Raw genomic sequence first — 17821 nt, 5'->3', positions numbered from 1 at the left:
TTATATTATAACTAATACAAATTAATTTTGTGAAAATATTTCAACATAAATTCTTACTTTCACTCTTTGGAGATGAATTATAAGTTAAAGAGTACATTGGTAAGTAATAATATTATGGTAATGGAGTGTGTGTACGGAGGAGGGAGCCTGAGTGTGACTTTCTCTGTCGGAATTCTGTGTCACACCAGACAATTCAATGAAAAGTTACTTGCTGTAATGCACATAACTTTGACGTAGACAACATCAAACATAACAAAATTAAAATAAGATGAACCAAAAAATTGATGAATAATTTCAGCTAAATAAGGTAAGATATTGCGAGAAGAGAATATAATTTATTTAATTATATATGAATAGTTTTACGACCCCTGCAAACGCAGATGGTTGAAAACTACAGAGCATGCTAGGTTGTACTGTTACGACAGATGATGCAGCAGAGCGCAGTGCTTTACAACTGTTAAAATACACCCAAATTCATAAACAAAGAAAAATAGCAGAAACGAACCCTATGATAGAAAATAATTTAAAGTTTTTTTATGAAAGACAAAACGCGGAAACTTTGCTTCCATTTTTCTCTTTCGTGCCCTTCTTTCCATCTCTTTCTTTATTTGTCGCATATATTCTTCACATCCTACAAAACATTAGAACACATGCACATATTATTATAGTGTCTGTCAATTTCAGTGAGGGGTACGTGGTCCCTATAAAACCAAACCAGAAAAATCATTTTCCGTATCAAGTTAAAAACCTTGACAGGGATCACGAGGGTTTGGTATTCATTTTTTGGGAACAAGTATAGATGTAAAAAAATGCGGAACCATTAATGAGAAATTATAATAATGTAGCATGTACGTAGGTATGAAGAAGGTTACCATAGAACTATGCTAGTTGACCACTGTCTAAGAGTGGTAAGGAGGTGGAGGTGATGCGTAGATGTAGTGTGGAGGTGGTGGAGGGGACTTGTACTTGTAAGGCTTCTTGTAAGGTGGTGGTGGTGATGGAGAGTGATAGATTGGATGAGGAGTGTAAGGAGGGAGGGGGTGAGGATGGGGAAGAGGGTGGGGATGAGGAAGAGGGTGAGGATGGGGAAGAGGGTGGGGATGTGGAAGAGGGTGAGGGTGGGGATGAGGAAGAGGGTGGGGATGGGGGTATGGGTGGACGGGAGGTGGAGGCGATGGGTACTTGTAAGGCTTCTTAGGGGGTGGTGGAGGAGACTGATAAATGTAGGGAGGGTGGGGTTGTGGATGGGGGTGAGGTTGAGGGTGAGGGTGTGGATGCGGGTGAGGGTGAGGGTAAACGTGGACTGGAGGTGGTGGGGATGGGTACTTGTATGGCTTCTTAGGGGGTGGGGGAGGAGATTTGTAAACGTAGGGAGGGTGAGGGTGGGGGTGTGGATGGGGATGGGGGTGAGGATGAGGGTAAGGGTGCACTGGAGGTGGGGGAGATGAATATTTGTAGGGCTTCTTGGGAGGAGGTGGGGAGTGGTAGTAGTATGGCTTCTTTGGAGGAGGAGGTGAAGGTGGTGGTGGAGAGTGGTAGTAGTAAGGCTTCTTCTTCGGTGGGGGTGGTGGTGAATGGTAGTAGTATGGCTTAGGTGGAGGTGGTGAGGGTGGTGGGGGAGAATGATAGTAGTATGGCGTAGGTGGAGGAGGTGAAGGCGGTGGGGGAGAGTGATAGTAGTATGGCTTAGGAGGAGGTGGTGAAGGTGGTGGGGGAGAATGGTAGTAGTATGGCTTCTTTTTGGGTGGTGGTGGTGGTGAGTGATAGTAATATGACTTAGGTGGAGGAGGTGAAGGTGGTGGTGGTGAGTGATAGTAGTATGGTTTAGGTGGAGGAGGTGAAGGTGGTGGTGGTGAGTGATAGTAGTATGGTTTAGGTGGAGGAGGTGAAGGTGGTGGTGGTGAGTGATAGTAGTATGGCTTGGGTGGAGGAGGTGAAGGTGGTGGTGGTGAATGATAGTAGTATGGCTTAGGTGGAGGAGGTGAAGGTGGTGGAGGAGAGTGATAATAATAGGGCTTCTTGGGAGGAGGAGGTGATGAGTACAAGTAGGTATCAGCTGAGATTTGAGATGGCAAGCTTAGAGACAGTATTGCTAACACAAGAGTGACTGTTGCGGAGGCCATTAGAGACCTCATTGTTTTTTCCCTCAACCTCACTACAAAGTGGGGTTTTGTTATGCTCTTTCACAACCAAGTGCCACCCTTTATATAGATTCTTTCTTTACCACATTCCACACCAACTAATCATTTTGCTAAATTTCTCCTCACCCGTTCATGCATGCCCATTCCAATCACCTTTTCTCCTCCTTCTACCCTTAATTATTTTTTAATAAAACGCTAATAATTATCTCATAAAAAATATCAATTAAAGTAGAAAACTACATTCCCCTATATTCACGTTCGCAAACAGAAAAAAAGCCTTAAATTACGATAATGACATTTGTCCTTTTTTTGGCAGTAAATATAAATAAACTATTATTACTATTGTCTTGACCAATTAGATGGAAGTGGTACTTAGAAGGAAACAAAAAATGAATTTAAAATACTGAAACATGAATTAATGTCCGTTTAACTGTTGGGTATTTTTTGGGTAATGATATATTCATAATCCAATTTTTTATATAATCACATTATAATTTTTAATACTATTATTTTAAAAAACTTGCCTATTATTTAATTATAAATTTACTCTTTATTATATATATTTATTTTTAAATCCATTATTTCAAAAATTATATATAACTTTTATAATCGTTAAACTATCATTTTAGTTTGTAATTTGTGACTGCTGGTCTTAAAACATCTTACTAAAACTCTGAAAATATAAATGAATGGTTTTGCAGAGAGTAAACGATATTTGTTGGCACCGGAAGACTTAAAAAGTGTGGTACGACATGGTCCTTAGCAGCCTCAATGATTTAGAAAGAGTATCCCTCTTTTTTTACTCTCTCTCTCTCTAATAAATTGATCTAGGGTTCTCTAGACATTTTAGAGTGTGCACCACACTTGCACATGCAGCATGCCATTGCTCACTTTCTTTTCGGAAAAAACAAAATTCCTTTTACTTTCCACCTTTTATTTCTTACTTTGCAATATAAATGCCACCCAAATTCATATCTTTTCCTCTTCAATTACTAATTTTATTTTTCTTCTCAAAATTTAAATTAATCACAATTTTTTATTCAAGAAAAACAAATTTAAAATCTTCCAAATATACCTACATTTTAAAATAAACAAACTAATTTTACCTTTCGAGTGTTGGATAATTTTTTTATCGAACTTATTTAATAATTCTGATCCTATGTAGGACCAAAACATTTGATACTGCCCGGTTTTCCTCTCTCATAATACGAATTAAATAAATGCCAAAATCATTACTCAACATATTCATTTTCCTTTGTTTTTCGAAATCCTTTCGTATTGTATTTCTTATTAAGTGAACTCTTTTTACGAACAAAACACCGATATTGACATAATCACTACAACAAAATATTTACCAACAGTTTATTGTTTGCTTCCTCCTTGTAGTATATCTTTTTTTAACGAAAGTTTTTTTTTTTGTATAAACCCTATAGGTTATAATCATTGTTTGATTAATACATTTAATATAAGAACTTGCTACAAGCAATACGTTTTAAGTGTCCAATTAAACAAAATTCTCTTGATTAATTAAATGTATCCTAAAAGTCACTTTCATAAATTTAACCAAACATCATCTTAGTAACAACTGTAATTTATAATTAATTTTGTGTTGAAAAAAATATACACCCTGAATCCAACGAAGGTGGGTTCTTATCCCTAATGGGTCCTCAAGCTTTGGAGTGATCGAGTGGTGGAATACTGACGTTAGTTGAGTTAATGAAAACATTAATAGTAATGGTTGTTGTGACCCAAGTTACGTAGAAGTTGAAAACGTTGATAAAGGTTAGGTGCAATATTATAAGTATTTTTAGCATGTTAATTTTTATCTTCCTAATATATGTTAATTTTAAATATTAACTTTTATTATACGAATTATAATTCGTATAATAATAAGATAAGGAGGATGGGAAGAGTATATGAGTGAGTTAAAGAAAGGGGATGGAAGAAAAGTGAAGATACCATAGCTTATAAATTTCTTGCTCTTATTTTAGTAAATTTCGGTGGCAGTTTCCATTTTTCCCATGTTCCATAACGGTTGGTAAGTTTCTAACTTCTGTTTCAATGTATTCCAAAATAGTAAGATTCATTCATAGCTACATAGATAGCTACCACATACCTAAGTCTCATTACATCACCCTTCATATATATATATATAACCTAAAACAATAATGTTGTGTTTGAATTAGTGAGAAAAAAGGTGAAAATTTGAGGGAGTGGATTTAGATTGATTTGAGAGAAAAGTGTGAAAAAAGTTAGGATGTTTGGATTAAGGTATGTAGAGTAAATTTGTGAAGAAAGCTTATTAAAATTATATGTGATGTGTGTGAGGAAATTTTTAATTTTTTAAAATATTAAAATGTAAATTATCCCAGTCTTTAAAAAAGAAATATTTTTTTATAAATTTTAGTAATTAAAATTTTGTATACTTATTTTTTTATATATTATAAATATTTTTTATTATTAATTATTAGTATTTATTTTTATTAATAATATTATTAAATATTTTTATTGCTTAAATTTATTTAATATTTTTTATTTTTTATTATAGATACATACAAAATATTTTTATAAAATAAAAAAAATTATTTTTAATATTACTATTTAGTAAATTTATTTTAATTATTATTTTTATTTATAATTTTATTACCTTTTTTTATATTATTATTATTTTTAATTTTACGCATATTATTATTATTATTTTATAATTTTTATATTTATATTATTAATTTATTTTCTTTTATTATTATTTTATAAATACATTTAAATTATTATATAAATATATTTATATTATTATTATATGAATATATTAGTTTATTATTAATAATTTTACGCATATTATTATTATTATTTTATAATTTTTATATTTATATTATTAATTTATTTTCTTTTATTATTATTTTATAAATACATTTAAATTATTATATAAATATATTTATATTATTATTATATGAATATATTAGTTTATTATTATTATTATTATATTATATTCTTCGTATATCTTCGCATTGGTGCAGGATGTCATTTCCTTCTTCTCCCGCTAATTAGCTTTTTTCATTCTTCGTAATTGACTGGAAATAAATGTGAAATAATTGTTTTATGATTTTACTTTTATTTATTTTTCACTTACAACATTAATTTTTTATTTTACTTTTATAATATAGTTTAAATTTTACATAATTTTTTATATCAATAGAAACATCAAAAGCAATCAATTTTTTTATAAAAAAAAATAAAAAAGAAATCATTTTTAGGTTGTGAAAAACGTAACAAACACATAAACAACAATATGAAGAATAATGGAAGAAACAAACCGATAAAAAATGAAAAGAATCGACATAAATGATAAAAGTAGGGAATTTTGATAAAAAAAAACCCAAAAAATATCATAAAAAAAGTATAAAAATTATTAATATAGTAATAATACTTCATAAATAATTATACCTGTATTTTTTTATGTAATTAGGATTTAGGGTTTAATTCTAGTTAGTAACCCTAGTTCTCCAACAAATCATTGTTTTCCAATCCGATTGAATAGTATTCATCAAATCCAAACTGAACATGAAAAAGACTGATATTAGTGCAGTATATTATAAAAAGGATATATATATATATATATATATATATATATATATATATATATATGAAACAAGGAAAGTCATTGTATATGATACCAAGGATTGACATGTGTCAATCTTGTAAAAAGGTATTAAACTAATGTGTCAAATATAGATGTTAACTTTACAATATAGCATACAAAACACTTGAAACTAATGTTGATTACGTGCAGTAGTTTAATACATAAAATAGTAATAACAGGTGGTTATTCTTAAACAAGGATTGACTAAAGATTTAGCAGTATATAAAAGCAACCACAGACAGAAGAGAAACGTGTTGTTAGAGAAGTTTTATTCATAATAGTGAAACAATTTATAATTCACCGTCACAGTGTATTATTATTCCAATCAAATCAATTATGGAGCTTATAAGAAATAAAGTAATGAATGTGTATGACAGAAAAGGAAGGGTGAAGGAAGCAACTTGGGGAATGATATTGTAGAGGTTGATCATAGATGGAAAACATTTAAAAGAAAAGAACATGTTTAGGTTTCAGATCCAGAGTGGCCATATATTTGACCATTCGTGATCACATAGATGTCACATTCCCATTGACTGAATGTCATTTTTTCCTATGTCTCTCTCAACAAATGTCATTAACGTTTGAGTTGTAATATATTTCACACAAGTTATGGGAGGATATAGCCACACTGTTTTTTTTGGTATGATAATGAGCAACAGTTAAAGTAGTAGTAAGTTTGATTTTGGGCAACTTTTAGTGCAAAATATCAGAGATAGTAGAACAAGAAAACAAGAACACCAGCTACTTCAGTGCTGTCTTGCTATGTCTTGGGGTAAATTCTTTTACTTGAATATGAAGTGAAAGTGACTGCACAACACACATTTTTAAAACTATTTTTTTGGATTTTTGAAACGAGATTCTTCGTGTAAAAAGACAAAACCAGAATCTACTATATATGCTTATTTTAATCCTAGATAGGTGTGCATAATGAATTTGAGAAAAATTAATTATTTCGAATGATTTTAATATATATATATAGAAGGATGGTGATTTCTTATCGATTCAAATCGTTATTTTTCTTAATAGCTCCAAACACAGTTACAAAAAAAACATGGTTTAAATAGATTGCAGAGAAGTTTTTTTATCAGCTAAACAACATATATTGAAAAACACATAGGAGATTTCATATAAGGATTTGTGTAATTGATTTCAACTAGTAGAATTGAAGCAGGATCTTTACTTGCATTAGCTTCTCTAACATAAATTGAACATAACGTGGTTTAAAGAAAAAGTTACTATTGTCATGTGCCTGAAATGGTAAATTTGGTCTCTTAGGGATAACAATTATTTTAAAAAGGGCTAAATATATATTTTGTTTTTATATTTTTATATAAAATTATTTTTTGTTTTTAGACTAATTTTTAAATCTTCTGGATATTTATAATAAAAAAATTATTAAAAGGATTTATCGTCAAATTTTTTTATGTAATAAAAAAATTTCAATATAAATTATATTGATAATATTATAATATCTACATCAATGATAAATCAACATGAATGGACTAAAATGTTAAAATATTTTATGTTATTTATCATTAACATAAATATTATAATATAATTAACGTTATAAATTTGTGTTTCTAATGTAAAAAAAACTTATAACAACTATCATTTTAATAGTTTTTTTACTGCAAATACTTAAAAGATTTAAAAGATTTCATATATTTTTTAACCGTTTAAATTGGATCATTTAACAAATTGAAATTTTCACTGATTAATTTACTTGAATACTACATGTTAAAATTAAAATGAAAAAAAAAATGATCCTACCCAAACCTGAAATGATTAGAGGACATGAGATCTACCTAGTTTGGTAAAAAGTTTGGAGGATTTGTACATGAAATGATGATTGGGTTATTTGGGGGAAGACTTTTTGCGAGGTATTCAAGATAGTTGTCCCATGTATAGTCTATAGTGGCAACATGCATGCATGTAAATCATGAAGATGAAAAAGTATAATATTTATAGGGTAAATGATTGATTATTTGAATAATAATAAGTATTAGAAAAATGTGAAATAAAAAAATTGGTAGGGTTCTTAGCATGAGGTTTTGGAGAAACTTGATTAGGGATGTCTGGAAGATAGGTGTGCAGTAACCTTTTTTACAACTAAATTTTAAGGGTTTTTTTTTCAGCAAAAACTAAATTGTAAGGTGTGGACACCATGCAGGTCAAATTCTGATACAATCCTAAAAAATATTACAACACATGCTCACTTCAAAGATAAAGTCCTTTTATATTCAACATTAACAAACCATTAGGATATCAATTTAATTTATTTTCTTCACATAATTTCACTAACATATTAATTATTCCCAAGTTGTAATCAAAATTATAATATTTTGAAATGCAAGTATATTTAATTTTTGTTTATATAGTCCAATAAATAAAAATTATTTTTAAAAGTAGACTTTTATAGATCTTATATATTTGCGAAGAATATTCTGAATAATGTACAAGAACTTGATTATTAGTTTATAATTATATATAAGTATGGCATGTGGGTTCCTATAGATCACAAACGTTATGCATTATGAGAGGGAATAAAGTATAAAAGTGGTAAGACATATTTGTCCTTGTATTTGGTACTATTTTAATGTTTTAACACTGTAAAGTAATGGTTTAGAATTTAAAATACCAAAGGGGTTTAGGTGGACAGCATTTGATTACAAACCTTTTGCATGCAATTTCTTTCCTTTATTTTTTTAGAAAATAATGGATAGATACTCATATTCTAGTGAATAATTATACGTTCTTTAAAAAAAGGGATAAAAAAGTTAAATAAATTATAAATTGCTTTTTTGAAAAAAAAATGAAAACCCTAAATAAAAATTAAGCCATTTTTATCAGCAATAACAAATAAATAAATGTGAACCACTTCAGAAGTGAATCAGCCCTTATACAAGAGATACAGTAACCAACATCTAACAAAAACCACCAAACCAACAAGCAAAAACACTACCCATACTAAAAACCTAAAATACATCAAACAATCATTCGTATACATTCCAAAGGTTTCAAACACCAACAGGAAAAGAAAACCCCGAAGCAAAGCGAGATTTACAAAAATCCAATTTCAGACGCATCAGTCACACTCCTATTGAAAATGATAGAATTCCTGTGATTCCAGATTTTTCCCACAACCCCAACTCAAATTGTACTCCACACGTCATTAATCGAATCAGAAAGCGTGTTCATCCTGAATTGAACAAATTTTGAGACAAGATCATTGTGAGACACAAACGACACTCCCAACCAATTGTGTTTTACTCATTACAAAAAGAAATTCAGCTTGTTCTTCTCATTTCAATATAAATCTAAAGAACTCACACATACTCATTTAAAATGTTTCATTCCTCTCTTTCATGTCTACTTCTAAATTAAAATATTCTTATAATATTAATTTTAAATTTAGATTTCAAGTGAGTGAAAAGATAAATAAAATACATAATAATGATTAAAGCAAGAGACTTTGATTTGTGATGATTTTTAAAAGAAAAAAAAATCAGCAGGACTAAGAGGATGGTATGAGCATTAAAAGTACTAAAATAATATTAAACAATGTGGGGAAAACAAATATGCATTATTATCACCCTTTACCACTTGACTAAAAGGATATAGATGGAGTGTGACAAATTTGGGTGCATTCATACAACCTATGAGAGCCAACCACTAGATTAATTGTAGCTATTGGATTTGATTATTTTGAAGGGTGCAAGAGAGTGGGATGAACAATCAAACACACTGGATCAAAGTGCACCAAATAAAATTCACTCGTTTAGCTGTATTCATGTGCAGCAAGAAAAATGTAAATAATTGCAAAGGACCAAGAAGAAGATAATGTGTCTACAGTTCATTAAAGAAAAAATGAAATGATCATAAAGGAAGTTCACATCTTGAACATGCAGCATCATGATCATGTCATGGAGTGGATCAGATGGTCAGCATTTGACCATGTGGAGTGATCAAAATGTGAGTGAGAGAGAGTCTCCATTATTCACTGATGGGTACATTATGGCCACATCACCATGTATATAAAATCCATAAGCAAAAGTCAAAGTAGCTTCACATCATGGTCTTGGTTATTGTGGTCCCTAATGTATGATCTCTTTGTAGCTTCTCGATCTTGAAGAGTCACCAACACTTCAAACGAAGCATTGATAGAAAAATCAATTAATAAGGTGTAGAGCATTTACAACACATATCATTTTAGAAACTAAAAAAAAAAAATTTAAATTAATTTTTATAATTTTATATTATTATTAAATAATTTTTAAATTGATATCTAATTAACAACTAAGATTTTAACTACCAATTATTTAGTTTCTAAATTTGATAACAAAAATCTTGGTTGCTAATTAGATACCAATTTAAAAACTATTTAACAATAATAGAAACTAATTTAAAAACCAAATTTCTTTTTAATTTTTAAAATAGTCTCTAATTTAGTTACTATTGCAACTAATTATTTTGGTATCTACAAATTGATTTCTATTTCATGATTTTATTGTAGTGAAAAAAAATTTCATTAAGATATCAAATATATTTTTGAACATTTTTACATCAAAAAAAATCAATGGAGATATCTTTTTCTTTTGGTGAAACCCCATATACGTGATCAAGCCATGAGGACATGGCATTGTTGATGTGGACCACATTTTCAGTATGACAATAAAATCTCTCTTTCATTTACCTCATTGCAAAGAATCCAAAGACTTTTCCCCCAAGATTCCACTGCTTTATTGGCCTTGACAACTACCTACAATTTCAATGCATAGTTACTTTTGTACAACTTGCTTCAACTCTTCCTAAATCACCTTAATAACTCAAGCATCTTGAAAAAAAAATCTCATGTCTGTGATACTAAACTATGCCATATGTGTGCATTACATTAATCAATACCAAGTCATTGTTAGGGCAGCAGTAACTGTCACAAAAAACCTAGTCATCAGATGTGTAGTTTTGCATATTTGAAGCTAATGCTGTTGTGTTGTGGTAGACAAATATACGTATAATTACAAACTGCAAAAGTCAAGAGGCACAAAGTAAGTTTGCTTTTAACCAAGGTTTCTTGTATGCACTCAATTGATTATACATTAGTTAGGCAAGACAGCGATTTAGGTATATGCCTTTTGAAGATGCCATGCAATGGAAAAGATAAATATTTTTGGCTGTAAACTATGCTTTTGCACATGGGAATGATCTCTCTCTCTAGTTGTTTCTCTTTTCCATTTAACCCTTATCTCTGGCCCAGGAGCTTTGAGTGCAATCATGTGCATGTTCTTATGTACAACACTTAATAAGCATCTTTTACCTTATTATGATCATTCAGAAGAACAAAATCAACCTTTGCTTCCTATTAAGAACAAGCATCTTACCTCTGAGTAGAATATTAGATAGTCATATAATTAAAGAATGAGATTAAATATGTACCTATCCACTGATATAAATATGTAAGAAAAAAAAAAGTTAGTTGTAAATAATCTATGAACACTTTCAGAGGTTCAACATTCAACTTTTTAAGACATTAACAACCATGATAACTCTTGAAACTTACTCTAATGTTACATTATCCTATTTAAGGTTATGCTTAAATACACCTTTTCTTTTCTTTGCTATTTGTGAGTTACATGCCATCTACATCCAAGAAACTGCAAGCCTGACAATTGTTACTGTTCATATCATTTCCATGAAAGCAGCCTGCAGTGTGTCCTAATATCAAGGACAGTGATGATGATGTTAATTCACAATTCCATTTAATTGGAGAAGATAAGAAAGTGGTATTACAAGTGAAGAAGACCCCACTGTAATTTCCTCCACGAATAAAGAAGCACTAGTTCTTTGCTTTTTTATTTTTATGGATTACTTGCAGAAACTAACATTATACATAATGAGAAAAAATGAGAAGAAAAGTCAGCCACCAACTACACAAATGATGCCAAAGGATGATAGAGATTGAATGAACCACCACAAATACTTTTTATTAAATATAAGATTTTAAAGCTTTCAATTCACTTTCTTTAAATAATACTTGTTCACATTACTATTATTTTCTCTGTAATTAATTGACACATTATTCAAGGTACATAAAATATTTTGATATACCCAAAAGTTTTATGTTTTTAAAAATAATAATGAAACTAGAGTAAAATCTAATTTATGAAGTAAACTTGGTGACCCTCCTAATGGTATTCAATTTGAGAGTGGAACACATCATTCAATCAAATTTCAATTTTTATGCATCAACTTAATCATTAATAAAAATCATTAAGTAAAAATTAATTTTAAAAACCAAAATAATTAATTATTATTTAATTAAATTAAATATTATTTTATAAATTAAAAAAATTATTGACATTTAAAATCATTTCTATTATTAATAAAAAATTATAAAATAAATTATAAATTAGTATTTAACTCCTAATTACTAAAGTTTTAATTATTTAATATTTTATATATTAAATTAATTTTTATTAATTTTTTAAAGACTATTTTATAATATAAAATATTAGTTATTAAAATTTAAATAATTAATTTAGATATAAATTTGAAAACTATTTTATAAATTTTTATTAATAATAAAAATTATTTTAAATATAAATAATTTTTTATTTTTTAAATTAATATTTAATTTAATTAATATAATGATTAATTATTTTTTATTATTAAATTTAATTATTATTTAATAAATTTTTTAAATGTTGAAAGTTGATGGATTATGTGTAACTTAGATGTGAAAAACTTTTTAGTGTGATAGTTTTCAAATGAAAATGTACAAAATTGGATATGCAATAAACAGAAGTGACAACAAATTAATTGAATAACCTATTATTTCTGACAGGAGCAGCAATTGCTTTTACTTTTTCAGTATTCAAATCTTTAACTTCTTTTTACGTTAGAGAATAAGTGGACCCCACCTGCCGACACATACAAAATCTTAAGGGAATGAATATTTACATGTCAATGTGAAGTTACTCTTCCAAAGAGATATAAAATTGTGTATATTATTATCAGGTTAAATTACCTTTTTACATTGTATTTATATAATTTATATAATATTTATATTATTAAAATTTAAAACCAAATTGATGTTAATTTCAAAATTTAGATATTTTTAATAATATAGGAATAAAATTGAATAAATTATATAAAGATAAAGTTAAATAAATTATAAGATTTATTTTTTAAATTTACATTTATAAATTATTAATGTTTGTTTAGTCTTATTTACCTGTTTCAATAATAATGTGATGTTTTATTATCTGGAAGTTCTATTCCATTTATACTCTTAGTATGAACTTGAAAAATTTTAGTGTGATTTGTATCTTACACAACAGATATCATTCTAAAAGAATTTTTTAAAGAAAAACTGATAATTTATTCCACTTTACTTGTAAATAGGTAAGAAAAGAGGCATGTGAACGTCAAGCCTACTAGGATTAATTTAAAGGTATGTTTCGGTGTAGTTATTATTATTATTATATAATTCCTCTTGTATCATGTTGGAATAACTTATAATCCACTAGGTGAATGGTTTCACTTATTAAATTTATTATGATTAATTGAGATTAATTCATTGTTATAATTATGTAATAATATACATTTAAATTAATAAATAATAATTATAATGTAAAAGAGACATATTATTACATATTTTTTATTATATTTAATATAACTGCATGCACCTCTTTATCAATTGAGATAGTATTACTGAATTCTTAAAGATTGAAAATAATATAAATGATAAGAATTAATACGATTTTACAGAGAATTATCTTGATTTTATAAAAGTATGTTGTCCCCCACTTTGATATTGGGTAAGACTTTCTTTGAAAACTACATTTTTTCTATATGTAACATGACAAATAATGAGTGACCATCACTCCAAGAATTGTAAAAGAATTTAGACCAAACAATATTATTGTTGAAACTATGAAAATAGCTTCAGATCCTAATGAAAAATAACACTGCAGAATTTAATGCCTTGAGGAATGAAAATGTCTAAATGAAGAAAAAGTTGAAAAAGGATAGATTTGTACCTTCTTGGCCAACCTAGATAAGGAGTGAAGACCAAAGAAAACTCTATTGGCATGAGACTCAGACATTTCTCTTAAAATGACGTATTCGTGTCGGACACACGTATCGATGTTGATACTCGTAGGGTACTTATCGGTTAAGTATTCAATTCAAAAAATATTTGTTGGATTTTTGAAAATTTTAGCATAGTTTTAACACAATTTTAAAAGGTATACATACAATAATTTTCTAAAAACTCAATTTTTTTGCATAAATTTTTGTTACGATTATAAAAATAAGGAACAAATTCTTTTAAACCACTCATGAAAAATATCTTACCTGCTCTCAGAGGAATCTGAAACATATTTTTACACATAAATATTTATTTTCAATTTATATAATTCAAAATTATATAATATATAGATCTGTGTCCCTGTGTCATACATTTTAGAGATTATACGTATCTCCGTGTCCGTATTCGTATCGTGTCAGTGTCCGTATTCGTATCTATGCTACATAGATTGACACATTCCTACCACTCGCATCCAAGATGCAGGAGATCGAGAGCTATTTGGCTACCAAAACATATTATCATGCCTAAAGTCATACCTTCCTAAGCACATTATGATTGTGTTGACATCCCACTCTGAATCGAATTATGTCCCATCAACATAGAAAAATTATACCTTAGATAAATATCACAATAAGCACATTAATGTGTACATCACACATATGTGTTTGTACATGATGGATGATGTAATTTTGTGTCGAGTGTTCCTAACATCCTTAAAGGGAGTTGTCTAAGTTGATTCACTAGGCTATCACCTCATTTTATTGACAATTTTATCACTCTAGTTGTGAAGTTTGAAACATGATTTGCAACTAGTCATCCTTAGTAGTTGACATCAATAGTCTGCGAATAAACATTCAATAAGAGAAGGTAAAGTCACTAAGGACCTTTAAGGAGCAATTTCGAGAAGTAAAGTTAAATATCAAAAACCCTAACCATATATGGTTTAGCACCATATGGTCACAACACTTAAGATTGAGCCCTTTTTAGATAGTTCGTGAAAGCCCAACCTTCACAACCCCTCTCCATCTTTAATGATCATAATAACACTTTTCCTCAACTCTAAAATGTTACAATCACACATGCACGTCTCACAAGGGTGGTTTGAAGAGGATTCTAGACTTTTCATTGTGTGACCTCTACTCAAGCTTGGGAGCAGCATATATAGACTCGATAATATGGTAAAAAAAAATCTTTTATAGTGGGGATCTAGGGTTTCTCCTAAGACTCATCGAATAACACCAATGAAAGAAGGGAAACCCTAATCAATGGATTTCTGAACAGTCAAGAGAGAACATAGGTTAGTGCGAGAAGAGAAGAGAAGAGAAAACATATGAATGAGGTATGTTATTGTTTTTCTAAACTCAAATACAATATGCTTTTGCTTATGTAGGTCATGATTGACTGGTCAATCAACCTCAAGAGAATAACAAAAAACAAGCTAAATAATAGGTTAATATGTAACATAAACTTCTCGTTAAGCACCTCCTCAAACCTAAGGAGTCAATGTATGAGTAGAGGCCTATGATCCCTTGAGGGGTCATCTCAAAATATATGTTTAGTCTTAGTCAACTAGTCAAGAAGGTCTCAGCCTATCAGAATAATCTAAGAACCTATTCAACGTTAAATCATTACAATTACGTACGCAATAGTATCTTAAACCAACACGTTTAGCAAACAATTAAGTCAAGGTTAAATGAGATATGGACTCGCCTGCAAGATCTATAAAGATAAATGGGTAACAATCTCAAATATAAAAGACATTGATCATTGCTAAAGCATTGAGTATCACTAAAGATACCTCTTTATTAAAATAAAATATCACCAAACTCTTAAAGACTATAAATAACATAACTAACGAGAGCTATAAATAACATAACTAACCAGGCTAAAAAGTGAAATTTTATTTTGCTAAAATAATATCAGTCTTATAAGAATAATATCATTAAAAACTTTAATTAAAATTCTTAAATTTTAAATCAATATAAACTTGATTTCTTCATGTAGATCGTTTATGCATTATAGAAAAGATCAAATTAATGTTAATTTAAAAGTTGAAAAACTAAATATAATGTTTTAGTAATGAAAGGAAAAATTAAATTAATTATATAAATATAAGAAAAAATTATTTATCCTTCTTGTTACTATTTTTATAATAGTAGTAAACTATTATTTGCTTCAAGGCTACACGCTCGCATAAAACAAAGTTCACAAAACAATTAAAAATATGTTGATTTTCTTAAATATAGTATTATAATATTTTAAATTCCAAATTCTCTAATTATAGATTACTTTAAAATAGATGCAAATAATTAAATATAATTTTGTTCAAGAATTGAGCGGGAAAATTGAAGCAAAAACTCGTAAAATAAAGTTTTATAATATATTTGAATAAGTTTCCCAATTAACATTTAAAAATATAAAAATTTATTTTTTCACAAATTAAATTAGATTGCATGTAAATTAATTTATAAAATATTTTTCGCACTTTTTAAAATAATTTTAATTTATACAAATTAGTTTTAGTTTATGGATATTTTTTAAATTATCCAAATAGACTCCTAATATAACTCAGCATGTCAGACGAAATAAAGAAGAAATTTTGAAAATTTGTATTTATAAAGATCTGGTAAACACTTTAACCGTTGTAAAAAGATTGACATTTTTCCATTCACGGATGAAAATATCTGAAAATACATTAAGTTAACGATGGAGTGATAAATTAATGTAAGTTTCAATCATATACAAATATAATATTTGTATATAAATAAAAATATTTTTAATTTTGAATAACATAGTAATTACTTTCAATAAAAAATATTATCTTCTTTGATACCAACCAGTTCGTTATAGATTAATTATAACAAAACTTCAAAATTAATGTTATTATTATAATTGGTAATTAATTATATTTGCCATATTTTAACCCACATCAATTTTTACAACTATAAAGATACAAGAATCGCAAGTGTGACACTAATTTTCTTCAAACCAAAGTAGCTTAATCTTTTTTCTTTTTTTTCTTAAATATAATAATTACTATTTTCACTTTATTTTTTACTTATTTATATTTTTTCCAACTATTTTTACTCTTGCTTGATATGAGTTATTTCATATTTAAATTGACATTATTCAAATTTGAACAGGTAATAACCTATTTAAAGAATACAAATCATTATCATTGCAAATCAATGTTAATGTATTTTTTTATTATATATGGTTAAATTTTATTATTTATTAATACTTGTGCTTTCTTACATCACACTATTGATTAAAAAAGATGGGTTGCATGAGAGAGAGAAAAGTTTAAAGAAAGAAATTAGTTCTTTGGTGATATAAAGCAAAGTAAAGAAAAGATTGTTTGCCATCTTTTTGTTTCTAGAAGGATAGAAAGAAAGAAAGAAATAATTGAGAATTATAAAATATTAAAACACGTAAAATAAAAATGTTTAAAAGTTATAGACAACCTAAAAATGATTTACGGACAAAACAAGAAAAAGAGATAATTGATTATTTTTTACATAATCGATTATTATTATTTTAATATAATTTATTATTATTTAAGTTTTTTTATTTTAATCAAATAAATAATTAAAATAATAAATTAAATGAAATTATTTTTTAATTATATTAATATAAATAATTTTCTAATATCAATCAAATCATTTAGAAATATTTACTTTTCAATATTTTCTATTATATTTCTCTTATCTTTCATTCCTTATTCTCCTTTTAATCTAAACAAAAATAGATTTAGAATAATAGGTTGAATCTATTATGCAAATCAAAATAGAATAACTATCTATTTCTTTTAAGTTTTCATTACTAATTAATATTTTTTATTTTAACGTTAAACTAATCACACTCCCTAAAAAATAATATCAAGAGAGGAAAAAATATTTATGTCAAAGATAATTATAAAAATATAAAAATAATATTTTTTTATTAGTTAGTTTT

The 17821-nt window shown here is 27.9% G+C and overlaps 1 protein-coding gene across 1 annotated transcript; it reads right to left on the bottom strand.

Moving 5' to 3' along the window:
• Positions 1–315: 315 nt before the first annotated feature.
• LOC137827942 (extensin-like) lies at positions 316–2320 on the bottom strand. The gene is made up of 2 exons (XM_068634322.1): positions 873–2320; positions 316–631 (listed from the first exon to the last, which is right to left on the bottom strand). Exon 1 carries the CDS (start codon positions 2133–2135, stop codon positions 900–902), a length of 1236 nt encoding a protein of 411 aa, XP_068490423.1. The 5' UTR covers positions 2136–2320; the 3' UTR covers positions 316–631; positions 873–899.
• Between the last annotated feature and the right edge of the window lie 15501 nt (positions 2321–17821).

The sequence above is a fragment of the Phaseolus vulgaris genome, chromosome 7 (assembly GCF_000499845.2).
Source record: "Phaseolus vulgaris cultivar G19833 chromosome 7, P. vulgaris v2.0, whole genome shotgun sequence".
NCBI classification, from domain to species: Eukaryota; Viridiplantae; Streptophyta; class Magnoliopsida; order Fabales; family Fabaceae; genus Phaseolus; species Phaseolus vulgaris.
This window is presented reverse-complemented; position numbering and strand designations above follow the sequence as displayed.

Bases quoted from the DNA above. Each gene is read 5' to 3' on its own strand.
- LOC137827942 (XM_068634322.1), bottom strand. From the start codon at position 2,135: ATGAGGTCTCTAATGGCCTCCGCAACAGTCACTCTTGTGTTAGCAATA.